The 27,267-nt window shown below is 42.5% G+C and overlaps 1 protein-coding gene across 1 annotated transcript in view; it reads right to left on the bottom strand.

The window, feature by feature from the left end:
- Window positions 1-27,267, bottom strand: part of DRD3 (dopamine receptor D3) — a 191,246-nt gene that overhangs the window by 59,363 nt on the left and 104,616 nt on the right. Inside the window, exons 3-4 of the mRNA XM_033942917.1 lie at window positions 21,141-21,447; window positions 698-810 (exon numbers count right to left, since the gene is read on the bottom strand). Coding sequence (XP_033798808.1) covers window positions 698-810; window positions 21,141-21,447 — 420 coding nt within the window. The remainder of the gene's footprint in view (window positions 1-697; window positions 811-21,140; window positions 21,448-27,267) is intronic.

The raw sequence follows: 27,267 nt of genomic DNA, 5'->3' as shown, positions 1-27,267 counted from the left end.
GAGGAGGTCACAACAACACCACGTGAGGTAGAATACTCAGTTTTACATAAATGCTAGGGGTGTGGTAGGTGGTTTTTCTAATATGCAGGGATCAAGAGGGGGTATCGGCACTCCCTAGTGTACAAGATTATTGTTTCAGCAGGCCCTCTGGCATAGTTTGTTGGATACAATGTTCTCTCCTGATATACAGTAAGGCCCAAATTTTATATATTGCATCTAAATTTATAGGCATACATTAGCATGTGTAGCTGATGCATGTACATAACTTAATGAAATAATAGACATAATAAGCACTGATAATTGGCAATTAATACCTCATAATTGCCACTAATTGGAGTTAATTGAAACTTGGGTGCATAATTTTGTAGGCGCATAGCACAAAGTGTTATGTGTCATGTCCAGTGCATGTATTTAACAGTTGCCATGGTTATGGTGGATTGTGGGTGATTTTTTTTTTTGAGTAATACGCATGGCCCCTGTGCGCACCACTTAAGTGCAGGCATTTAGTCCTAGCATAAATGGCGGTGCCTAAAAGTTGACACATTACATTAGGCAGTGCTGAGTTTGATTCTATACAATATGCACAACTTTTATAGAATTGCGCTTAGCACCGCACTAAACAGCACCAAATTTTTTAGGCCAATTTACTAAACTACGTTAAGCATTTAGCATGGATTTTAAATGCTTGAAATCCTACCTGTCGATACTGATGGCACAGAGGTTCAGGATGCTGGCGGTGCACATCATGACATCCATCATCACAAAAACGTCACAGTGTGTGCGACTGAAGGTCCAGATTCCTCCGGTCACCTGGGTAGTAACACCATCATCAAATGTAAGGAGCAGCAGCAATCTGAAATCCATATTCCTCACATGAAAACAGAGGCAACAGTCTTAGCCTTGGATAATCAAGGGCCAGAATTAGGAGACAATTCCCAGCCTTCTGCATGGCAGCACAGAATAAAATCATTGTTTTGTCAGGCAAGGTTCAGCTCAGCGAACTCTTTGAATAGGCACATCTGAAAATCCAATGTAACTCAGTAATGGATAAATCGGCCATCAGGCGCCATGGAAATAAGAATACAGCAAGAGTGGGAAAATAGCACAGAGCTTGCTTGTGAGGACACTGGCCTTGATCTTTTTTTTTTTTTTGTGGGAAGGATTGCAATGCGGTTTCTGTAAGGAGACTGATAAGCCTTATCAGACAAAACTAATTTTTGATGGGTTGAAAAAAAAAAACGCAGATATCAATAAACACATAAAGGCATATGTATACACACCAGGACTTAAGAGATTAGTACAGTGACCATCCTCAACACGATAAATAGAAAAGATTGTTTACTGAAGAGGTAAACATACTGGCATGGAAATGTGCCATAGAACTGAGAAGCACAGAAGATAAAGATTCATTTTGATGACAGTGAATGATTTCCAGAATTGTTTTGAGCTGTAAATTAAAATGAAAACCCAAAGAAACCCATAAATTAGGGGTAGGGAACTCCGGTCCTCGAGAGCCGTGTTCCAGTCAGGTTTTCAGGATTTCCCCAATGAATATGCATTGAAAGCAGTGCATGCAAATAGATCTCATGCATATTCATGGGGGAAATCCTGAAAACCTGACTGGAATACGGCTCTCGAGGACCGGAGTTCCCTACCCCTGCCATAAATCTCATGTTCAAAATAAAAAACAACAACATTGCAGAAAAATCTTCCTTGGCGCAAGTTAAATGACATTGGTAAAAACTTAAGAATGTTTGAGGGTTTTTTATATGTACTTTTAAAAATTAGATTATTATTAAATGTTACAAACAAGTAATGGAAATAGGAAAGAAAACAAGAAAGAAACGAAAATCAATATACACATCATTACCTACAAGCCCATATTAAAGGTAACATAGGAGTTTCATAAACAAATACTTAGAAAGATATCACACAATTCAAAGCAGAGCAGGCTAAAATTATTATCTAACCCTATTTAAACCTGATCCTTTAGGGCTCCTTTTACTAAGCTGCGTTAGCGTTTCTAGCACATGCAGCATCGTAGTATGTGCTAAACCCACGCTACGCAGCTAGAACTAATGCCAGCTCAATGCTGGCGTTAAGGTCTAGCGCGCGCGGCAATATAGCGTGCGCTATTCCGCGTGTTAAAGCCCTAATGCAGCTTAGTAAAAAGAACCCTTAGTGCATTCAAACCTTTATTAGCAATAAAAGTTTCTAAATATGCTGGATCCAAAAAAACATAAGAATCTGTGCCCCATGTCACCAGCCATTTACACGGAAATTTTAGAAAGAAAGATCCATCCCCTGCTAAAACCTACGTGTTCAGCTGGAGAAAGGATTTATGGCGTTTTTGAGTTTGTCTGGAAACATCTGGGATCATTAATACAGTCTGACCAAAAAAAAGGTACATTTTTCTGAAGATAATGTTATTAACAAAGTAGATCTTTTCTGAATAATTTATTGCGATGGCTCCAAAAGCTTTGCTAAATCTAAACTAGAGAATGACACAGGGACAGATTTGTCCCCGTCCCCGCAGGAACTCAATTTCCCTGTCCCATCCCCATGAGTTTTGTTGTTGTCCTGTCCCTGCCCCATTCCTGTAAGCTCTGCCTTAATTACATTACATTAGTGATTTCTATTCCGCCAATACCTTGCGGTACAAAAGAAGTTATCTGGCCATTTCCAGAGGAATTGAAGAGAAAAGCGAGTTGTTTCAGAAAATTGGGAAGAGTCTTGTGGTGTTAGTTTGTCTTCAAGGATTTCTTGAATAGCATGGTTTTTATTTATTTTCTGAACGTTTGTAGTCTGGGGTCGTTATCAGTAAATTGGAGAGTTGGTAGTCCAGTTTTGCTGCTTGTGTGGCCAGAAGGTCATCGTACAGTTTTTTTCGTTTGACGTCTCTGATTGGGGGATGTGTGAACGGTTTGTGGGTTCTCCTATGTCTGGTTGAGGTAGTTTGGATTAGGCGGTTGTTTAAGTAGGCTGGGCTGTCTCCGTTTATGGTTTTAAATAGTAGGCACAAGCCTCTAACAGTTATGATTTTAAAGTGTTTGAGGCTTATGCAGATGAGGACGAAACTTACAGAAATGGGACAGGGACAGGAAAAGAACTCTCCGGGACGGGACAAGAAAACGAGTTCCCACAGGGATGGGGAAAAATTTGTCCCCATGTCAATCTGTGATTTAAACTATCTGGAGAGCTTAAATTATCTACCTCCCTCCTGAGTTTCCTTCCAAATAGCTCAAGGTATATAATAAGTATTTCTTACTTCTGTAACATCCAAACTCAGTTGTAATATATCCTTCACATACATATGAAAGATTTCTCTAGGAGAGAGATAATGTGTTTCCGGAAAATTTGCAATCTCAAATTTGTGGCTCTGAAGGCATTTTCTAGCGCCTCCACCTGCAAATGAATCTTCATGTTCTCTTTTACTGAAGTTGTTAATACCCACTAGCATGATTTAACCTGAGAGTCCATTTTCTCAAAATTATTTTCAATATTAAAAAGCCTCTTTTCCTGTTCAATAAACTTTTCAGTTGCCTCCACTGTATATTTACTATAAATCACTAAGGGCTCCTTTTACTAAACTACGATAGCATTTTTAGCGCACGCAGAATTTTCACGTGCGCTAAATCTGTGCTATGTGGCTAGAACTAATGCCAGCTCAATGCTGGCATTAGTGTCTAGCGCGTGTGGCAATTTAACATGCGCTAAAACTGCTATCGCAGCTTAGTATAAGGAACAGTAAGTTCTCTTGTAATGTCTGATCCATTTTAGTTAATGCCAAAAAAATATCTTGAAGTGATATCTCATGAAAAGTGGAGACAGAATCTTATATCAGTTGAGATTCAAAAAGAACAGGTGTTGGTACCTTAATAGTCCTAGTACTGGTAGAAGATCCTTGCAACACCATAGAAGAGACTTGTCCATTAAGAGGTCCACTTCTGATTTTCTTTTTTCATCACTATATCCAGGAGCTTCCTCTTCCTCTTGCAAATATACAGGTTGCGGGGGAGGGGTATATGTGATTTTACACCAGCACCGTGGAATGGTCTCTCAGATAAAGAGAGGGACCAGGACCCCTCTCTGATGTCAACGGTTCTTGAGTGTACAAAATAGTGCCTGCTCCAACTAAGCACTCATCTGATGTTACTTTTTTTTTTTTTTTTAAAGTACTTTAATAAGAGAAGTAACTAAGCTGCAGTAAAATATCACACTTTACCACAACCAAATTTGATGTGCAAATGACTTCCATGATAACTTTCTTTTTGCATTGCTGCAATTGGAAACATGATGCATTCCTGGCTGCAACAACACAAAAATATCAGGCCCAAGTCATGTCTGCTATCTTTTAAAAGACCCGAGCTTCAAATAGAATCTCTTGATCCTCCCCTCAGTATTCAATACCTCCCTCTTCATGATTATTCCCCAGTATCTATTAGTCTCTCTGGTCTCTAGGGTTCTTTTCTTTTTTTTGGGGGGGGGGAGAGACAGGAGTTTAAAATAATGCTGCTTTACGCTTAGTGGTAGACTAGATGTTAAGCAGTCAAATAGGTTTTGTCTAGGAGGCAATTTCTCCAAATGGGTTAGTTTTGTTCATGCACATGTAATGCCAAACAACAAAACAATAAGAAAATTGCAAAAGAGTGTCCACATGGCTAGCATCACAACAGAGACTCAAAAGGTCCAAAACAAGGTGGAGAAAAAAGCCTCAAAACAACATAACAGCATTAAACATAAAGGCCCAAATTCTGTAACTGGCGCCTAATGTTAGGCACCTATTATGGAGGCGCCCATCTAGATAGGTGCCTATTAGTGCTGTCCGATTCAGGAAAAAATATTTCGATTCAATTTAATTCAGCCTATTGAATCGATTTTTCAATTCGATTTTCCTGCCCAATTGGGTGCTTTTTTCAAACATCCTGGTGGGTTTATTTTATAGCCTCTTCACCCATCCCCACCCTCTTTGCCCTCTCCTACCCACACTGGTACTGTGATGTAATCAAAATAAACAAACAAAAAGGACTTTTCCTCTCTCTGTTAAATCATAGCTCACGTTTGCGGTCTAACACCAGCTCTGGCAGGATACACATTTCAAATGTGACACATTGTAATTACAAAACAGAAAATAAAATTATTTTTTCTACCTTTTGTTGGCTGGTCATTATTCAAATCAGACAACTCGCTTGCCAGGGTCTCCTGCCCATTTGTTGTCTTCTTTCTTCATGCTAACCATCCATCTTCCATCTCTGTCTTCCTCTTCCGTTTCTCTTCCCTCCCCTGGAGGTCTGGCATCTTTCCTTTTTTTCGTCTCCATTTCCGCAGCTGTGATTGACCTCACCATCCTCAGATCCACCATCTCTCCTTTTCTCAACTACCCTTTCATCCAGCATCTCTCCCTCCTTCCCCACCACCCCAGGGCCCACCAGCTGTCCCTTTCTCTTCCCAACTACCCTCCTATCCAGTATCTCTATCCCCCCACACCTTCCCTTGTTTCCAACTTCTCTCCTTTTCTGTTCCTTCCCTCCCTAAATCCTATTATCCACCATCTCTCTCTCTCTCTCCTCTGTTTTTAGACCCATTATTTCTTTCCTCCCCCGTCCAGCATGTCTCTCTGAACCCCCCTCCCTTTGTGTATTTCTACACCAGGGTCCTCTCCCCCCAAAGGCTATCATATTCCCCTCTTCTTTGTAGTGTCCTCTGGCTTCCCCCGGCCTACAGTCTCTTGCACTACAAAATTGCTTGCTTGTATTTGGAAAGCTGCTGTATTCTGCACACTGCAAAACTCTAGAGGGGCTGGTTTGAAATGAGCATAAGGTGCGAAAACTCATTTTATGGTCACCCCATCATTGTCTAGAAGTGAGGCTATCCCAAATACAATGAATACCGTAATCAAAACTTAAAGGGGAAACAAACAGTAACCTTCCTTACGTTTCGCAAAGCCAGAAAAGGAAGCCAGGAAAGATCAACCTCATGCAATCCACAAGAGCAACTAAAGAAAGCATGACTTGCTTTTTGCACGATCCTACAACTTTGATTAAATCACTCTGGCTCTTGACATGCAGCTCCTGATTGGTGTAGCCTGACTTTACTACAGGAAGAGGCGGTTGGAGCAGACCGCGAATGAGTGAGTCTGCAATTCGTGAACCGTGAATGCGGGGGAACACTGCAATTAGGAGCTATAAGTGGATCACCTTACATTTTATTCTATAACATGTACATCTAAATGTCATAGCGTGAAACTCAGATGGGGATGTGGCCATGGAAGGGGCATGGTGGGTCAGGAGAGTTCCCCAAAATTAGAAGCGATGTTATAAACTATCACCATTTGTGCACAGTGGTGTAGTAATGGTGAGTGGTACTCGGAGCGATGGCGCCCCTCCCCCTGCCCCCTTCCCTACCCTCCTGCTGTGCGCGCAGCCCCCTCCCATCCACCCTCCCTTTGAAACTTCTCTGGCATGAGCAGCATGCCCACATCGGTGTCCGCATGCCCTTTGACATCACTTCCGAGGCGTGGGTCCTAGAAGTGACATCAGAGAGAGCACCAATGCTGAAGCGGGCAGCAGCCTCACGCCGGGGAAGTAAAAACGGTGTGTGTGGGGAAGGCAAGGGGCACGTGGCAAAGAGAGGAGCGTGGAGGCGAAGAGGAGGAAGGGTGCCATGCTCTTAGGATGGGTGGACTGCCCCCCACACCCCATTACTAAGCCACTGTTTGTACATCTAACTACTATCAGATACCATGAGAATGTACCCCAGCTTTCGACAGGAGAAAGTGCTCGTGCTTAAAGTTAGGCATGAGAATCACATTGAGATAGTATTCTGTAAAGGATGCCTAATTTTGGGTACCATTTACTGAATCTGGCTCTTAGTGCATGCTAATCTCTGTTAGCATGCATTAAGGGTCCCTCTTTTACTAAGCTGTGGAAGAAGTTTCTACTGCAGCCTGGGGTGCTAAATGCACCAACACTGCTCCGACGTGCATATGAATTCTGTGAGTGTCAGAGTGGTGTCAGAGCAAAGCCATTTAAAAAGGTTATAAACATTGTTTAAAAAAAAATGTAGGCGCCTACTGGTGCCTAGAAAAACATCGCCTTCATCATGTGTACAAAGGTGCTTTAGAATGCCTAAGGTTGAAATAGGTGTGGTTAATGCCAGAAATGACCTCAGGTATTCTAAGGCGCCTTCATAGATGCAATTCTCATCACAGGTAGACACCGGAAATGTAGGCCTTTAAAACTCTGGCCTACGTTTCTGGTGCCCACCTTTGACAAAAGACATAGTTCTGTAATCAGCGCCATTGCATGATTGACATGCGTTCGGTGGCTGTTTTATAGACTACCACTGATAAAGGCGCCATTTACAGAATCCAGCCCTTAGCTCCCCTTTATACACTTAAAATGTAGACTCAGTTCCACAAATCTTAAGGATTTCCATCTCAAATGAACTTTAGATAAATTCAAACATGATAAAATTTTAGATTTTATTTAGATTTTAATATGTATTAATATACCATCGCTCTAACATTCAAGGCGCTGTGCGCTTATTACATTCATAATGTAAATCAACAATAAAATTACAGACACAGACAGTGCCTGGATAACATAATCCGCTCCTTAATGTACCTATAAAGTGATATATCTCTAGAACTGGTCATTCCGCAGCTTCATACATATTAAGAACTACCCAATCCAAAAGCATCCCCTACCATCCCTGTTCTCAAGATTGATAGGCCTTCTGAAAGTTCCATGTGTGCATGGAATACTCTACCATTAGAAATTAGAAAGGAGGATGATTATAAGCAGCATTGATATAAACTGAAGACTTGATTGTTTCAAAATGATTATAGGGACAGATAAGAGACAATGTCTATAACAGGACTCCACTATTTAGGTGCTATAATAATGTAAAGATACTATGGTGCTTATTTTGGAAGCTCTATTCATGTTTTGGACATCTGAAAATTGACGTTTATACATCCATATTGCACGGACATCTAAATACCAATTTTATAAAATCAGAATATGGACATCTAACACTGCAGTATGTTCATACGACACGGGGAGTGGTTTTGGTGTGTTTTGGGTGGAACTAGGGGAGCATCTAAAAGATAGATAGTTAGATCTGCATGCAAAAAGGGAAGGGACATCTATGTTTAAAAAGATGGATGCCTTTTATTTAGACCTGGTATTTGGCATGTCCAGATTATAGAAAGGTGCTCTGATTGAGCAGTTCTCCACTGAATGAAGATAAAGGAAGTCACAGTGGGTATTTTTCTGTCCCTAGAGTGCCCACAATATAAAAATAAAGAAACAAAAATTACATAAAGCTGCAGTGGGGGTTTGAACAAGCAACCTTTGGATCTTTGGTCTGAGTGCTACTGTCTGCTCATTAGATTGCTTCTCAGCTGTGTAGCCATTATATAATATGGATGTTTTTCTGCTAAAACAAAGACATTCATGTCCTTATTTTGCTCTATTCATAATTTAGGCATTTCAGTTTCTTTTTTTTTTTTAGTATAATATTTTCTTTATTAGGCATAACCAACATCAAACAAAAAATAGTAAAGAACAAACCAATGGTATGGCAGAATACAGAATATCAAAAGCCAGTACATGCCCAATACAGTATTTTGTAATACCTCAAACCAACCCACCCCCAAATACAAACATATCAACCATACAAAAGTATAAAAACCCAAATCCCAAGTGAACCATAACCCACCCTCCCCACCCAACCTTGTATGGTAGCCATAAGGGCTAAGAAGCTCAGAAGAAGACAAGAAACAATATCACACCAAGAGATAAGAAACAATTAAGTAGTAGCATGCATGACCCTCTGGAAAAGAAGAATAAGTCACAGGAGCAAGAAAGCAAGCAAAAATCTGACTCTCACAGAGAACTCAGTCCCCATCCTGCACCCAAGTCCCCAAGGATTCAGGAATTCAGCAGAAGACTCCTGGCCCTATGAGGAAGGAAAAGCCAGTACACCTCCCATGCATCTTGAAATTTGTTCCAAAGGTCCTTCACACGCACCCCAGCTGCTCGTCGTTCCAACAGCGCAAATTCATAGAGGAACAACTTCCACTGAGAGAAAGAAGGAGCAATCAGTGTCCTCCAATAAACTAAAATAACTTTATTGGCCAAAAGGAGAGCTTTGAAGACCAACTAAGATCACCTCCCTCATAAAAAAGAGCTAGCATTGGGGTACAAACAGGTAAAGAAGGACACAGAGAGGACAAAAACACCCACACGCGCATCCAAAATGCTCGCTCGTGTGGACACATCCAAAACATGTGTCCCAGATTGGCAGAGCTCAGGTTGCACTTAGGGCAGCGGGCATGCGGAGCAAAACCTGCTCGATATGCTCTCCAAGGAGAAATAACGGCTCTGTGTAAGAACTTATATTCATGCTCCCCAAGAAATAGAACGTAAAAGTACAAAACATCGAGAGAGCACCTGAGATGTTATAGTGCAACCCAAATCAATGCTCCAGGCCCCAGCCAGCAAGTCAGCTTGCGCATCAGAGTGTAGGGTCTCTAAAGCAGTAACATAAAATCGTAGACGGGGAGTGTGATCCTCCCACAACGCCAAGCTCTGACACAGACTCTGCGCTATATAGGAACGCAAATGAGAACCATCCAGGCTAAGAATGTAATGCCTAAGCTGTATATACCCATAGACATCCACCTAGTCAAGGGTATATAAAGATGCCAGCGCAACAGCAGAGAGTAAGGCCCCCCTGGTCAGTGAGTACATCCCCCACCGTACGAATCCTATGTGCCTGCCAAATTTGAAAGATCCTATTATCTCTGCCTGGACTAAAATGTAGGTTCCCCACTAGAGGTAACATAGGAGAAATGCTATAGTTGCTTACAAAGCATTTTCCATATAATCTTCATATAAGACCAAACAACATGACTTCTCAGGGGGGGAGATAACACAGCAGATGGAACATGCAGCAGGAACAGCCCAGAAACGGGGAACAGAAAATCTCTCTCCATAGAAAAAGACAAAAAAGAGGAACTCTCAGGCACCAGTCCTGAACATGCCTCATACCACAGGCCAGATTATAGACTCGAAGATCCAACAATCCAAAGCCCCCTTAGCCTCAGGAACATCAAAATTCAGAGAGGCAGCTGGGGCCGCCTCCCATTCCAAAACCCGCAATGCACGATATAAAACCTCCAAATCAGAGCAGCGAATCCAAAGCGGTAAGGTCTGTAACAAATATAGCCATCTAGAAACAATCATCATGTTATATAGAAAAATACGACCAGCTAGAGACACCGGGAGAGAACCCCATAATCAACAGATTTTTTGAGTAAGGGTCTCACATTGCTCTCATATAATTGAGTTAAATGGGACAGTATATAAGAACCTAGATACTTCACCTGGTCAGAGGCCTCTTTCAGGGAAAAATCAGACCACATGAAAGGTATACTTAGATTCAATGGTAAAGCTTCTGACTTGGAGACATTCAATTTAAGACCCAAGGGTGCTCTGAAAGTCCAAAACAACTCCAACAACAAAGAGAGAGTATGTGCCGGGTTCATAAGAAGAACCATGATATCATCTGCAAAAGCCATACAGCATAAGGACGAGCCATCAACCTCCACTCCCGTAAGCAGGGGGTGAATCCGAATCGGAAATAATAAGGGGAAAGAGGGCAGCCCTGCCTAGTACCTCTCCATAGAGAGAAGACCGGAGAGGAGACCCTGTTAACAGACACTGCGGCAGCAGGATTAGAATATAAGGCGCATAAGGCCTGTTGGTAAAACCCGTCCAGTCCATACCATTGTAATAGAGGAAGCAAAAATGCCCACTCAGCCCTATCAAAGGCCTTTTCTGAATCGAAGCTGATGATCAAAACGGGTAACCACAGAGACTCACAGTGTGCCATAGCTAACAGTAACTTCTGAGTAGTGGCGCTGGCTGGCTGGTAGGGGGCGCTGTAATGCGGTAATGGAATGGATGGTGTGCAAAACATGTTTGTGGAGTATGTTGTAGACTTTTCTACATATGACACCTGCTTTTCATATGGTTCTGGGTAAATCTAGTTAGAAGCACATGTGAGAGTTAAGGCCACGCCCAATAGAAACTTACGAAAAGTTGATGCATAAATACAAAAATAAAAATCTGAATATGGATTGCAGCCAAGGCCAGAAAAAGACTACAGATTAATATTAAGGAAAAGTATGATAATATTCTCTTTATGTATTTTGCTGGATTAAGCCAGATCATAGAGGAAACCAGGTAGAGATATAGAGGTATTAATGACTCCATTTTGTATTAATCTGATTCCATTTTGTTTTCTGTTGTTCTTTGTGTCTCTTCTTGGTGTAAAACATATTGAAGGTTTCCCGCTTAAAAAAGGCCTGTGTTTCTGGTGTCTTTTGTGTGGATAGTGTAGCGTGGCCGGCCCTTGAGGCTTGCGGTGACCGGCCCACGCTTACAAAATTTCCTTAGCGTGCTTCCCCAAGAGGGAAACTATCCTGTATTCAAAACAATATGGCTTCACACAGATAGGTTTCAAAAGAAAGAACTCAAATTTATTGTCCATCCGAACAGGTCCAAACAAAAATGCATGAAAAGAAACAGTCTCAAAAGGTCATGGCAATAATAGTGCAAACAAAATAATACTGTGTTTACCAGCCTGGTCTGGTTAATTCACTCAAAGTTCTTTTACTAATGTCCCAGGTATAACAGAGTCTCTGGTAGCCTTTAACTCCCAAAAGTCTTCCTTGCAACTTGAAAAGCAAACTATGGCACGTGGCAATGTGCAGCAGTGCCTTTCCAATGCAGTGGCAGAAGGCTGGCGGATTTGCCAAGAATGGCTCCTTGTTGCAAAGAGCAAATAACCCGCAAACCCTCCGCTAAGGTTTTGGGCAAATCCTGCCCCAGCCTTCAGGATATTCACACCTTATGGGAGATACTGCTAAAGTTCTTTCACAGCAGCCATCTTGGCAACAAGAAAAAAAAAAACCTCCCAAACAAACCAAACATTTTGCTAGCATACATCCCTTAGCTAGCATGCTCAAGGAAAATCCTTATGGTCCCAGAAGAAATTGAAACATTCAAAAATAAACCAAAAAAGGAAAAGCTCACCTCAAAGTAAGCTATGCCAAACACAAGTCCAAGATTAAATCAACTAACATCCATTTCTTCAGTCAGTACCACCTCTGGTAAAGTACTCCAATCCATTGCTTCATGTTCTGGGTTTACCAAGGTTGTTCCTTCTGACTCTGTGTCCAGCATTTCCACATCCTTTGGCTCTGGAGGAATTGGAGGCTCCTTCCACCTGAGAGCTTCTCCTGTTTCTCCCCTCCTCCTGGACAGCCAGCTTTCCAAATGCTGCCAAACTGCTGTACCACGCCCAGTCCTACTCAGGGGCCGGACTTCTTTCAGCTGCAGCTGTCTTCTACCCTGTTTAGCCAGCCTCTTACAAAATGGAGGATTTAAAGGGGCCCTACCAGTTTTCACCAGGCTGTGTTCTAAAGCAGATCTGAACACAGCCTGTGCTTCCTGGTCCTGTTCCTGCCTAACAGGGACAACGTGGTTAGCCCGGACTAGTTCCAGGGGATGTTTTTTATGACTCTTCCCTGGCACAAGGCCGGCATTGGGCTCGGGTTTGTGACAATAGGAAAAACCTCATGGCCTGAGTGAAAACAGATGGTCCTGGCTTTCCAATGCTGGGCAGAGAAGAATCTTTCTTTTATATGTTTTAAAGAATTATGAAATAGGACTGAGATAGGAATGAAATATGAGTGTTGCTTGTATATGGATGATGGGATCCCATGAGTGATAATGAATGTGAATGTATATTAAACATAGAATTGGTTTTGATAACATATTTGTATATATTTTAAACCTGAAGAAATCCTGAGAAGTAACACATCTGCAGTTTGACCTTTCAGCTAGTCTAGCATAGAAACTTGTGAAGGGAGGGCTCTTTTGGCACACTTAGGAGTGTGTGTCAGTGAAATTTGAAGCTGTCAGATTTTTCCAATGCACAGTTCCGGATAGAGAGCTGGGTTATGAATTCAAATTTTTCCTCTAATGTCTTATGCATTCAAAAATTGCTGTGTATAATTTGTGAAACTTTTTTTAAGCCTGATAACTATGTTAAAAGGAATTTTCTTTGTTCATACCTAAGGACGGCCTCTCTGTTTGGCTGATTGGTTGACAGGTGTGATGTCATACTAGGCATTGCAAAAGTATATAAGTGAACCTTGTGTGAGTGGTTCTTTTGAGACCATGTACTGTTTCAGGAGAGGTGCAATTTTCACGCCTGGAGGGTCTCCATTACACATATGCTTTCTGATACAAGAATTTACAGTTAATATTAATAAACAATATTGGACTGGTAATATATGTGTAATTGTCATTATTCCTGAACACCTAAGAGCGAGGTGGCACAGTGCGCTGTGCAGTACGCTAATCACTTCCTAACATTATGCCCTGCCTTCATGAAACCTACCTGATCAACCCCCACTAAAGATGGAACAGGGGCCAACCCATCAGCCAAGATCTTGAGGTCAACATTAATAAGGAAAATTGGCCTATATGTTTCCACCAGAAAGGGGTCCTAACCCAGTTTGGGCAAGACAGTAATTAACGCCTGATTAGATAAAGCTGGAAATTGTCCTCTTGTAATAGCCTTCTCGTAATAGTTCTTCAAAGGGTCCACCACATAGCCATAGAGAAGCCGGTAAAACTCCCCACTGAACCCTCCTGGGTGATAGGGGAATCCAGACTCAGGCAGTTGACCTCTGAAAGCCTTGGTAAGGGCAGAGAAGTAAAATAATTTTGGATCAAGTGCCCCTGATCCACCACCTCCACTGTGTAGAGAATCTATAGAAGTTAACAAATAACTGTTCCAATTGAGACTGAGCGGTGAGCAACTCACCCCCCCGGGGCCCGTAGAGAAGTAATGGAAGATGAACCCTTCCAAGACTTAGTCAGCTTAGCCAACATCCTCCCAGGCCTATTGCCAAAACAATGGAAATGATATTTATAATAAAAAAATATATTGTTGGGCTCTCTCATGAAGTAACGTGTGAAGCACGGACTGAGCTGCGCTCAAATCATGTTTATGTTGCAAGATGGGACATCTGATATTCAACAGTCTGCTCTCCCGCACCCTGCATTCTAGGGCCAAGATCTTAGCTGCCATCAATTTCTTTTTGCGAGCACAGTAGGCAAGAATAGCCCCATGCAGCACCGCTTTTACAGCATCCCAAAAAAGGATACCATCACTGGCATGTACCCCATTAAACTCCATGTAATCCTGCCATTGCTGCACTAAGTAGATTTTAAAATCTGGATCAGTATAGAGAGCCACAGGAAAGCACCATCTCCCTCCTCCCTTAGGAGACCCATCCCCTATACCCACATCCATCCACACCAGAGTATTGTCAGAAATAGCTAATACTCCTATCTCTGCCTTATGAACTACATGAAAAGAGGATCTAGAAAGGAAAATTTAATCAATCCTGGAGGAGGTGTCATGGACCCTAGAGATATGGGTATAGTCTCGCTCTCCGGGGTGTAATGTTCTCCACATATCCACCAAATCTAAGGTGTAAACCCATACATTCAACCCGTTATCAGATCTCCGAGGTGACAACAGGGCCCCCCTAGAGAAATCCAAGGCAGGATCTAAGATGGAGTTAAAGTCCCCTAGAAAAATTCTATGACCCACAGGGACATCAGGCAAAGACAGAATCCCAATAAGTTTTTTGAAAAAGGACCTCTGGACACTATTAGGAGCATACAACAGAAATTAAAAGGGTAGAACTATGATGCAAAGTACCCTGAATAATTACATAGTGTCCCTCCGGATCAAAGATTACCCTAGACATGTGAAATGGCACAGATTTATGTATCAATAAGGCCACATCCACCTTAGTAGCAGAAGAGGAGGCAGAGTAGCATTGTCCCACCCAAGACTGCCGCAATTTACCATGTTCTTTCTCAGAAAGTTTAGTCTCCTGCAAACCCACAATATCGGCTTGGTGTCTAGCCAGACATTGGATGATCTGAGTCCTCTTAATCAGGGAATTAATTCTGGACACATTCCAAGTCACACAGCATAAGCCCCGTTTAGGTGGCAGACAGAAAAAGGGACCAGATATATCAAAAGATCATAAGGCCAAATAACAACTGTCAAGAGTCCCAGCCCTCCTCCCAGCAGTCTGGCAACCAAAAAGCATGCATACTTATCCCACATACAACCACACAATTCGTAGGGGACCCAGCCCATGCATGAGAAGTAATTCCTCCGCCAGCCATTTTTCCAGCGTGGTAAGTAGGTTCACATCCAACACAGATTCAGGGAGGCCCACCAAACGAATATTATTTCTTCTGGAGCGATTCTCCAAATCCTCCATTTTTTCCTTACAGCTGATAACTTTGCACTGTAAATGCTGAAGTTCTGCCTGCACGGTTGTAAGAGAATCTTCCGCGGAGCTGACTCGCTTCTCTACTTCTGTTATTTTGGCATTAAAGTCCGATACCGTGGCAGAAAGCGTTGTCAAAGAATCATTAACTTTGTCCAGACAGGTTCCCAACGCTAACACCACCGCCTCTGTCAATCGGACAACTAACTCTTCACTCACATGTTCAGCTGCCTCCGCAGGTCCCACAATTTTCCCATCAGCACCTGGCTCTGATTTGAGATGCTCCTGCTCATTTTTACCAGTTTTAGTGGCCATATCAATGCCGCTCTTGTGCACAAACTTGTCCATATGCCCTAAGCAAGCTGTAGAAAATGCTTGGGGGTAGAAAATATCTACAGATTATAGTTCAAAGAAGATGTTAGTGAGGGAGAACTCTGGAGCTCAGGGAAAACACGTCGTCCCTGCTCACTGCATGACCACGCCCCTCCGGCATTTCAGTTTCTAAAACTGATCTTTTTGCTGGATGTTTCTAGCATATGGATGTCCATCTTACAGGTATTTTAGAATAGGCTGTGTCCTGTTCTAAAATACATGTGAGATGGATGTCCTTTTGTGGCATACTGATTGGGATGTCCTCATTTTGAGTTGGACATGCTTTCTACAATGCCCTCCTTTGTGTGTGTCTTTACAGCATATTAGTGTAAAGCTGTGTGGCGCAGTGGTTAAAGCTACAGCTTCAGCACCCTGAGGTTGTGGGTTCAAACCCATATTGCTCCTTGTGATCCTGGGCAAGTCACTTAATCCACACATTGCCCCAGGTACATTAGATAGATTGTGAGCCCGCTTGCACAGACAGGGAAAAATGCTTGAGTACCTGAATAAATTCATGTAAACTGTTTTAAACTCCCATGGGAGAACGGTATAGGAAAATGAAAGAATGTTTGTGTCTATATAGAATACTAGTGTAAACCTACATCAGCACACCAAAATATAAGTACATGAATTTACAACAGCTCTGTAGTGTGTGTAAACAGTGCATAAATGTGAGATTTATGCATGCAATTTATGGCAAATGGCCTTGCCTATGCTCCCCCATGCTCATCCCTTATGAATGCCCCTATAACAATTACATGTTTTGTGATTTTTGAGTAAATGTGTATTTATAGAGTAGCATTTTCGTGGGTTACTGCTGTTTATGTGCACAAGTGTACATTTACCCATGGGGATGACAGTATTCCATAAATTTAAGCTTGAGAAAAAGTGCTGAAATTTAGGTGAGCTTTTATAGAATAAGAGGATAATGAGCTATTATTGATAACTAGTGTTTAAGCCCGTTACATTAATGGGTGCTAGAATAGATGTCTGTCTGTCTTTCTTTCTGTCTCTTTCCCTTCCCCTGTCTCTTTCTTCCTTTATTTCTGTCTCTCTCCCTCCCGCTGTCTATCTTTCTTTCTTTCTATCTTTTTTCTGTCTCTCTCCCTGCCCCGTCTATCTTTTTTTCTTTTTGTCTCCCTGCCCCTATCTTTTTTTTCTTTCTGTATCCCTGCCCCATCTGTCTTTCTTTCTTTCTGTATCTCTCACTGTCCCGACTATTTTTTTTCTTTCTTTCTTTCTGTCTCTCTCCCTGCCCTATCTTTTTTTCTTTCTTTCTTTTTCTCTCTCTCCCTGCGCCCTGTCTCTTTCTTCCTGTCTCTCTCCCTCCCACTGTCTATCTTTCATAATATAACATAACATAAGAAGTGCCATCTCCAGATCAGACCTTCGGTCCATCAAGTCCGGTGATCCGCACACGTGGAGGCCCTGCCAGGTGTACACCTGGTGTTATTTTGGTCACCCATATCCCTCTATGCCTCTCGTAAGGAGATGTGCATCTAGTTTGCTTTTGAATCCTAGGACGGTCGATTCCGCAATAACCTCCTCTGGGAGAGCATTCCAGGTGCCAACCACTCTCTGCGTGAAGAAGAATTTCCTGATATTTGTCCTAAACTTGTCCTTAGCTTCATTCCGTGTCCTCTTGTCCGTGTCAAATTGGACAATGTAAATAATTTTTCTGCTCTATTTTGTCAATTCCTTTCAGTATTTTGAAGGTCTTTCTTTCTGTCTCTCTCCCTCCCAATGTCTATCTTTCTTTCTTTCTGTCTCTCTCCCTCCCAATGTCTATCGTTCTTTCTTCCTGTCTCTCTCCCTCCCACTGTCTATCTTTCTTTCTTTCTGTCTCTCTCCCTCCCAATATCTATCATCCTTTCTTCCTGTCTCTCTCCCTCCCACTGTCTATCTTTCTTTCTTTCTTTCTTTCTGTCTCTCTCCCTCCCAATGTCTATCTTCCTTTCTTCCTGTCTCTCTCCCTCCCAATGTCTATCTTCCTTTCTTCCTGTCTCTTTCCCTCCCACTGTCTATCTTTCTTTCTTTCTGTCTCTCTCCCTCCCAATGTTTGTCTTTCTTTCTTTCTGTCTCTCTCCCTCCCAATGTCTATCTTTCTTTCTTTCTGTCTCTCTCCCTCCCGCTGTCTTTCTTTTTTTCTGTCTCTCTCCCTGCCCAGGCCCTCATTGAAGCCGCCTTCTACCTGTGCCAGCTAAGGGATTTCTTGCCCTTTCCGCAATCCAGCTGTGGCCAGCTGCCTGCACATACCTGCCCAGCTACACAATGGGCAAATGTGTCCTGTCTCCCCTCCGGACCCCGTTTGCTCATCCTTGGTGCTGGATCACCATCTGATGCTGCTCCGCAGGAAGCTCCCGAACTGCTGGGCCATGGCGAGCCGAACCGAGCCTCAGCGTGCACTTCTGCACTCCTCCACACTTTCACATTCTTTGGTTTGGGGCGGGGGAGGGCTCCTTTAGCCCTCGCTTGCCGAGGTGGTGGTGATCCACTCAATCTGTGTCTCTCTCCCTCCCAATGTCTATCTTTCTTTCTTTCTGTCTCTTTCCCTCCCAATGTCTATCGTTCTTTCTTCCTGTCTCTCTCCCTCACAATGTCTATCTTCCTTTCTTCCTGTCTCTCCCTCCCACTGTCTATCTTTCTTTCTTTCTGTCTCTCTCCCTCCCAATGTCTATCTTTCTTTCTTTCTGTCTCTTTCCCTCCCAATGTCTATCGTTCTTTCTTTCTGTCTCTCTCCCTCCCAATGTCTATCTTCCTTTCTTCCTGTCTCTCTCCCTCCCACTGTCTATCTTTCTTTCTTCCTGTCTCTCTCCCTCCCAATGTCTATGTTTCTTTCTTCCTGTCTCTCTCTCTCCCACTGTCTATCTTTCTTTCTTTCTGTCTCTCTCCCTCCCAATGTCTATCGTTCTTTCTTCCTGTCTCTCTCCCTCCCACTGTCTATCTTTCTTTCTTTCTGTCTCTCTCCCTCCCAATATCTATCTTCCTTTCTTCCTGTGTCTCTCCCTCCCACTGTCTATCTTTCTTTCTTTCTGTCTCTCTCCCTCCCAATGTCTATCGTTCTTTCTTCCTGTCTCTCTCCCTCCCACTGTCTATCTTTCTTTCTTTCTGTCTCTCTCCCTCCCAATATCTATCTTCCTTTCTTCCTGTGTCTCTCCCTCCCACTGTCTATCTTTCTTTCTTTCTGTCTCTCTCCCTCCCAATGTCTATCTTCCTTTCTTCCTATCTCTCTCCCTCCCAATGTCTATCTTCCTTTCTTCCTGTCTCTTTCCCTCCCACTGTCTATCTTTCTTTTTTTCTGTCTCTCTCCCTCCCAATGTCTATCTTCCTTTCTTCTTGTCTCTCTCCCTCCCACTGTCTATCTTTCTTTCTTTCTGTCTCTCTCCCTCCCAATGTCTATCTTTTTTTCTTCCTGTCTCTCTCCCTTCCAGTGTCTATCTTTCTTTCATCCTGTCTCTCTCCCTCCCAATGTCTATCTTTCTTTCTTTCTGTCTGTCTCTCTCCCTCCTGCTGTCTTTCTTTTTTCCATCTCTCTCCCTGCCCAGATCCTCACTGAAGCCGCCTTCCACCTGTGCCAGCTAAGAAGCGCCATCTCCGGATCAGACACATGTGGAGGCCCTGCCAGATGTACACCTGGCGTAATTTTAGTCACCCAAATCCCTCTATGCCTCTTGTAAGGAGATGTGCATCTAGTTTGCTTTTGAATTCTAGGACAGTCAATTCCGCAATAACCTCCTCTGGGAGAGCATTCCAGTTGTCAACCACTCTCTGCGTGAAGAAGAATTTCCTGATATTTGTCCTGAACTTAGCTTCATTCCGTGTCCTCTTGTCTGTGTTAAATTGGACAATGTAAATAATTTTTTCTGCTCTATTTTGTCGATTCCTTTCAGTATTTTGAAGGTCTTTCTTTCTGTCTCTCTCCCTCCCAATGTCTATCTTTCTTTCTTCCTGTCTCTCTCCCTCCCACTGTCTATCTTTCTTTCTTTCTGTCTCTCTCCCTCCCAATGTCTATCTTTCTTTCTTTCTTTCTGTCTCTCTCCCTCCCACTGTCTATCTTTCTTTCTTTCTGTCTCTCTCCCTCCCAATGTCTATCTTTCTTTCTTTCTGTCTCTCTCCCTCCCAATGTCTATCTTTCTTTCTTTCTGTCTCTCTCCCTTCCGCTGTCTTTCTTTTTTTCTGTCTCTCTCCCTGCCCAGGCCCTCATTGAAGCCGCCTTCTACCTGTGCCAGCTAAGGGATTCCTTGACCTTTCCACAATCCAGCTGTGGCCAGCTGCCTGCACATACCTGCCCAGCTACACAATGGGAAAATGTGTCCTGTCTCCCAGCTCCCGAACTGCTTGGCCATGGCGAGCCGAACCGAGCCTCAGCGTGCACTTCTGCACTCCTCCACACTTTCACTTTCTTTGGGGTGGAGGGCTCCTTTAGCCCTCGCTTGCCGAGGTGGTGGTGATCCACTCCATCTGTGTACTCTCTCTCTCCTACCTGCCTATCTAGATGGGGTCCGCTCACATTCCTGCTGTCTTCTAACTCGTTCCCTTGACCCTCTTCTGCTCTTCCTGGCCTCTTCTGTTCTTCCCGGCCCTGCTCTTCCCAGCCTCTTCTGCTCTTCCCGGACTGCTGCCTCATCTTCAGCGCTGCCAGGAGCCCTCAAGGGATCGCTGCAGAGCTGTGATTAATCTTCCTGCTTGCCCTGGGATCGCAAAACCTCCCTGATGCTTCCACCCGGGGCGGTCCGCCCTCTCCCCCACCTTGGTAGGCTCGGTCATCACTGGATCTGGCCTCGCAGCATCGTCGAGGGAGGGCAATGGTGAAACCGCTGCAGGCAGAGCTCTACTTTACTGCGCATGCAGCGGCACGATAGCACAGAGGCACGGAAAATGGAGATTGAAGTGTGCATGCACGCTAAGGGTTTTATTAAAGCGAATTACAGGGAAGGGTGACTGAAACTCTTATTTTATTTTTACCCCTTTTTTTGTAATGATATGTTTTTATATATGCACATTCTTGTATTATTTGGTATGTTTATTTTTTTGTAACCCATCTTGTACTCATATGGGTAAAGCAGGCACTAAATAGCCAAATTAAATTAATATAATATACAAACTTGGTTAAATGCCTCAGCATTAATACGATGTATGGTACAGTAAAAATAACATAAAATATATACATACAAAACCATAGCATGATTTTTAGCACCAGCTGTCGAATTCCTATGAACATCGAAGCTGTTACCGCCGCAGCCAGCGCTAAAAACCACACTACAGTTTTGTAAAATGGCGGAGAGTATCATAAATAAAAATCCACCAAACCTCTATTACATCTCAAAGCCATCCCATTAAACACATAAACCATTCTAAAAACACTCACCTCTACATAGACTACCCAAGGCATCACCAATGTAGCAACAAGCAAGTCTGCTACTGCCAGACTTACCACCAGGTAGTTTGTTGTGGTTTGCAAGGACCTCTCTCTGAGCACTGCCAAACAGACCAGCACATTGCCAAACACAATGGCAAAAATGAGGACGCAGAAGAAGAGGGCATAGTAACTGTGAGGATGGGGCAAGGCTTTTGCTGTAGAGTTCTCTTGTTCTGGTAGTGGGAGGTTACTGACATTGAGGTAGACACCCACTCCACTCTGCAGTGCCATTTGGAAAACTGGAAAGGTAAGCGGCCTGTAAAACAGACACGCAGCATAATTACTGAAAATGCAATGGACTTCTTTATTGAACAAGAACTCTCTTTTCTCTGGCTTTCAAATCCTATGTATGCCTGTTTTGTCTTGTACAGCTGGTGTGAAATGATTTCAAATTAAGTTTTCTGAATATTAATAAAACTGAAACCTTACACTCCACCCCCAATAGGGAAAGAAATTAAAATTAACTGATTTTATTTATTTATTTCAGTTTTATATCCTCTCCTACCCAGGAGCTCAGAACGGGTTGCAGAAGTACATTCACAGTGTTTGGGGTACAGAACGGTACATTCTATATTGTAGGGTAGAAACAATACAATCATAATGTTTTAGAGGTACATGGTTAATAGTGCATATATAGTACACTGCTGGGAAGGGAGAGGACAGAGGGCATCGGGGTGTATACATCAAATGTTGGGGAGGAGAGGGTTGGAAGGTGCATTCACTCTTGCTTGGGGGCTTTAGGTTTGAAGCAAGGATACCTGGTCAGTAGCAGTTGGCCTCATTTTATTTTGCTCAAACATGCTATCTCAGGCATACATTGGAGTTGATATAGACAAGCAGGGCCCCCTCAAAATGTTGCAGGAGAGTGTGGCATAATGGTTGGAGCTATAGCCTCAGCATCCTGAGGTTGTGGGTTCAAACCCTATGCTGCTCCTTGTGACATAAAAACATAGCCTTACTGTATCGGGCCAATCCAAGTCACAAGTATCTGGCAAAACCCCAAATAGTAGCAGCATTCCATGCCACTGATCCAGGGCAAGCAGTGGTTTCCCCCATGTCTGTCTCAACAGCAGACTTTGGACTTTTCCTCCAGGAAATTGTCCAAACCTTTTTTTAAACCAGCTACAATAACAGCTCTTACCTCATCCTCTGGCAATGCATCCTAGAGCTTAACTATTCTTTGAGTGAAAAAATATTTCTTCTTATTGGTTTTAAAAGTATTACTCTGTAACTTCATCAAGTGTCCCCTAATCTTTGTAAATCTTGATGCAGTAAAATATTGATCCACTTGTACCCATTCTACATCACTCAGGATTTTGTAGACTTCAATTATATCTCCCCTCAGCCATTTCTTTTCCAAGCTGAAGAGCCCTAACTTCTTTAGTCTGTCCTCATAAGAGAGGCGTTCCCTGGGCAAGTCCCTTAATCCTCCACTGGGCAAATCACTTAATCCTCCACTGCCCCAAGTACATTAGATAGATTGTGAGCCCACCGAGACAGACAGGGAAAGTGCTTGAAGTACATGTATGTAAACTGCTTTGAGTGTGATTGGATGAGATACCCAAGGTGATGCAAATACAATACTCCAATGTATTTATGAATGAATTTCTACATCAGGGTTTCCCACCCAGTCCTCGTATGAGGAAAGACCAAAAAGGTTAGGGCTCTTCAGCTTGGAAAATAGACAGCTGAGGGGAGATATAATTGAAGCCTACAAAATCCTGAGTGGAATAGAATGTGTACAAGAGGATTGATTTTTCACTCCATCAAAAATTACAAAAACTAGGGGACACGCAATGAAATTACAGGGAAATACTTTTAAAACCAATAGGAGGAAAAAATTTTTCTCTCAGAGAATAGTTAAGCTCTGGAATGCATTGCCAGAGGATGTTGTAAGATTGGATAGTGTAGCTGGTTATAAGGAAAGTTCGGATAAGTTCCTGGAGGAAAAGTCCATAGTCTGTTATTGAGACAGACTTGGGGGACGCCACTGCTTTCCCTGGATTGGTAGCATGGAATGTTGCTACTCTTTGGGGTTTTGCCAGGTTCTGGTGACCTAGATTGACCACTGTGAGAATGGGCTACTGGGCTAGAAGGACCACTGATCTGACCCAATAAGCCTATTCTTATGTTCTCATGTTCACATACAGTCAGTAAGGTTTCAGGATATCCACAATGAATACCCATGAGATAAATTTCGTTGGCTTTTACAAAGCTGCAGTAGAGGTTTCTATCACGGTCCAGCGAGGTATAAGCTCCAAAGTTCATAGAATTCCTATGAACATCAGAGCATTTATCTCATTGGCCCACTTTAGATACCTCTACCAGCTATGTATAAGTAGCCCTTTATATTCACTGCCTCCCTTGTCTGTGAATCTATCTTATGCATATTCATTATGGGTATCCCAAAACTTGACTGGCTAGGTTTGTCCCATGGACTGGATTAAGAACCCCCCTGTTCTACATAAAAAAATTCTACCCCTCTTAAGAAATCATCCTAGTGCTCCAGTTAAGCAAACAACTTTTTTAAAAAAAATTTATAATTCTTTATTCATTTTCAAACTTACAATAAGTGTGACAATATTTCCAAACAAATTAACAATAAATATATCACTTAATAATCATCAATGGTACACATGATATGCTCTTATCTCCCACCCTTCCCACTCCTTCCTATTATATAATCAATACCTTGTACAATATGTAAACATATAATTACTTCCCTCCCCCCTCTTAATTGAATCTAAAAAATTTAAGGGAAAAAATGTCATCTAATCAGTACAATACTTTGTTAATGGCTCTGTGGGAGCCATTAACAAAGTATTGCAAACAACTTATGGAAGATATCAATAGTAAGAAATCCAATCCACCATCTCAGCCAATTCAAATGGCATAAAGGAGGCTTATAAAACTAATTCTAATCAGACTCAACGCCATGAATATTTTCTTATCTTCAATTAATTTTCTAATAATTCATTGGCATAATATATAAGCAGTGATCTTAGAACATAAGAACATAAGAATTGTCATACTGGGTCAGACCAAAGGTCCATCAAGCCCAGTATCCCTTTTCCAACAGTGGCCAACGCAGTTCCTTTGACTGTAAAGCACGGAGAGATCAAATTATTAAGACAGTTTATAGTAAAAAAGTATATGTACTTCACATTTGCTATGTGTCACTGTGATTTTAAATTTATTACTTTGCTTAGGGGGACCTTTCACAAAGCTGCAGTAAAAATTGGCCTTGGAAGATCCTTATGCAAGTCTTTCCTGTATGCTGAAGTCATTTTACCTCAGCCATAAAATAATCTGATTTTGTATTTATTTCATTAATATCCATGTGCTAATGTTGCCATTAGTGTGCAGACATTTTATTAAAATTACTGTGGGAGCACTTACTGCCACCTATTCTGTAGGTTTTAGGGCTCCCACATTACCTGTGCAGAGGTGCTAACTGGTTAGCATTGGAATGTGTACTCTCTGCCCTAGATGCACGAAAGTCAGCGATCGTCACAAAACCTATTTTCACAGCTGTAGCGATGATCGCTTTTACCAACCCGTTGCACGAAATGACCCACCGTGTGTTTTTCCCCTTGATTGTCTATTTTCCAATCTGGCCTTACAAATTAGCTAAAGCCCCATGCAAAAATAGCCAAGCAATTGATGCATTAACATCACTTGGCTATTCCCCCCACCAAAAAAAGGATTATAGTGATTGGAAAAACTGACAGACCTGTCAGTAACTTTATTACCAACAGGTCTGCCTGGTCTTTTTTTCAAGGAAGTTGAATTTGAAAGTATATAGTTACTCTATCATCAGACACTAACTGCCTCTTCTATCAAACCGCGCTAGCGGTTTTTTTAGTGCAGAGAGCCGTGCTGAATGGCCTGCACTGCTCCTGACGCTCATAGGAACTCTATGAGCATCAGAAACAGCACGGGCCATTCAGCGCAATTTGATAGAAGAGGCCCTAAATATTCTATATCAATTGTATTGGAAATGGTAGAACAATGGGCCAAGGAATTTAGACTAAAACTAAATGCGGATAAAATGAGAATCTTTTTGTCAAGTTTAACAAATAAAATTAAGGAGACCTCTTTGAAACTAAATGGAATTGACTATCCTATCAACTCTACTATTAAAATTCTGGGAATTATTTTAGATCAATCTTTGTCCTTCGATGCCCAGATTGATGCCTTGGTTAAAAAAGGTTTTTTGTCTTGTGGAACCTTCGCACTATAAAATCCTATTTTGATTTTTCATCTTTTAGGCTATTAGTATAATCTTTGGTTCTAAGTACATTGGACTATTGCAACATTATCTATCTGGGTTCTTATATAGTACGAAGATCTTTAAACAGATAAGAGTTCTTCAAAATACAGCAGTGTGTTTAATTTTTAATTTGAAAAAATCAGACCATGATACACCTTACTATCAAAAGTTACATTGGCTTCCAGTAGAAGTGAGAATAATTTTTAAATTTGCTTGGTTGTGTTATAAAACATTGCTTCCAAAACACTTTGAGTTATCTGTTTAATCAACGTACCCGTGATATTACTCTATTTTCTTTCCCATCTTTAAAAGGCTGTATATGTAAAAGCTTCCTTGGAAGTGGGCAAATGGAATAAGAGTCTAAGTGGTTTCATTGTCTTCCCTTTCTTACCAGGATTTTAGAAAATTATTAAAAACTTACTTGTTCGATAAATTTGTATAATTGATTTGTGATTTTATTTTAATGCAATCTTATGTATCATCGCTGTATTTTTACAGTTTTTTCTTGTTGTATTGAACTGCGAGGTATTGGGGTCTAAAAATAGAAGTTATTATTATTATTATTTTTTGGGATCAGCTGGATACTGTATAGTGACCTGGATTGGCCACCATCAGAGACAGATTGCTAAGTTGGAACTTAGTCTGCCTCAGCATGACTTTTCCTAAGTTCATCTATAGTACACTCCCCCCCCTCCGTATTCGCAGGGGTTAGGGGCAGATCTGGCCTGCGAATAAGGAAAATTTGCAGATAACTTTTGGGACGACTCTGACCCACCTCCAGACCTTACCTGGTGGTCTAGCGGTGATACTGGGCAGGAGCGATCTTCCTACACTCTTGCCCCGTGCAGAGCCGTGCTGTGCACCCATGCTGTGAGTTCCTCTGGTCTACTACAACGGGAACTCACAGCACGGGTGTACAGCATGGCTCTACATGGGGCAGGAGTGTAGGAAGTTCGCTCCTGCCCTACGTCACCACTAGACCACCAGGTAAGGTCCATGCATGAAGTTGCCACTGAAGCTGCATCCACGGCTGAGGGCTGTGCTCTTGGGGTGGCTGCTCGCCTCCGATCGCCCCCTCTTCCTTGCCACGATCCAAGTCCAGGGGCCGGTTCTGATTGATGCATGCTGCCTCCGAGCGATTCTCTAGGCAGGGGGGGGGCCCAGGCAAAAAAATCATGAATAGTTGAAACCGCAATCGCCGAAACCACGAATAGGGAGGGGGAAGTGTAACTTTGATTTGATTATACCGTATGTTCTAAAGTTGCTACATGGTGCTCTTTGCTACTGAATGAAGACTACTAAAGAGCTATAGAATAACTAAAATAATAAGATTCTTGGAAAATATTCTCCCTGATTTTTAGCACTAGCAAGTGGGCTTTAACCAGTGGCATAATAAGGGGGGCACCATCTTGGTGGGGGCGCTAGCACCCGTCCTCCTCTCTGCCCCCTGCTCCTTACCCACTGCCTCACTACTGTGTGTATGCATCTCTTCCCTTCCCATAGTACCTCTTTAACATTCCCGGTGTGAGCAGCTGTACTGCGAACTTTAAAGAAGTAAGGGGGAAGGGAGGGGGTGCGCACACACAGCAGGAGGTGATGGGGAAGGAGCGGGTGGAAGTGGGGGGCGGAAAAGAGTATGGGGGAGGGGTGCCACTGCCCTGTGTGCCTCTCACCCTCGCTATGCCACTGGCTTTAACCAAATTGCATGCTACTGGTGCTGACACAGATATTCAATGCTGGGCCATTTAATATCCAGGTTCATTTTTTGGCCAACAGCCAATAATTGGTATAGCCGATAATCAG

The sequence above is a fragment of the Geotrypetes seraphini genome, chromosome 4 (genome assembly GCF_902459505.1).
Source record: "Geotrypetes seraphini chromosome 4, aGeoSer1.1, whole genome shotgun sequence".
Classification (NCBI taxonomy): domain Eukaryota; kingdom Metazoa; phylum Chordata; class Amphibia; order Gymnophiona; family Dermophiidae; genus Geotrypetes; species Geotrypetes seraphini.
Note: the sequence above shows the minus strand (reverse complement) of the source record. Positions and strands in the feature narration are given on the sequence as shown.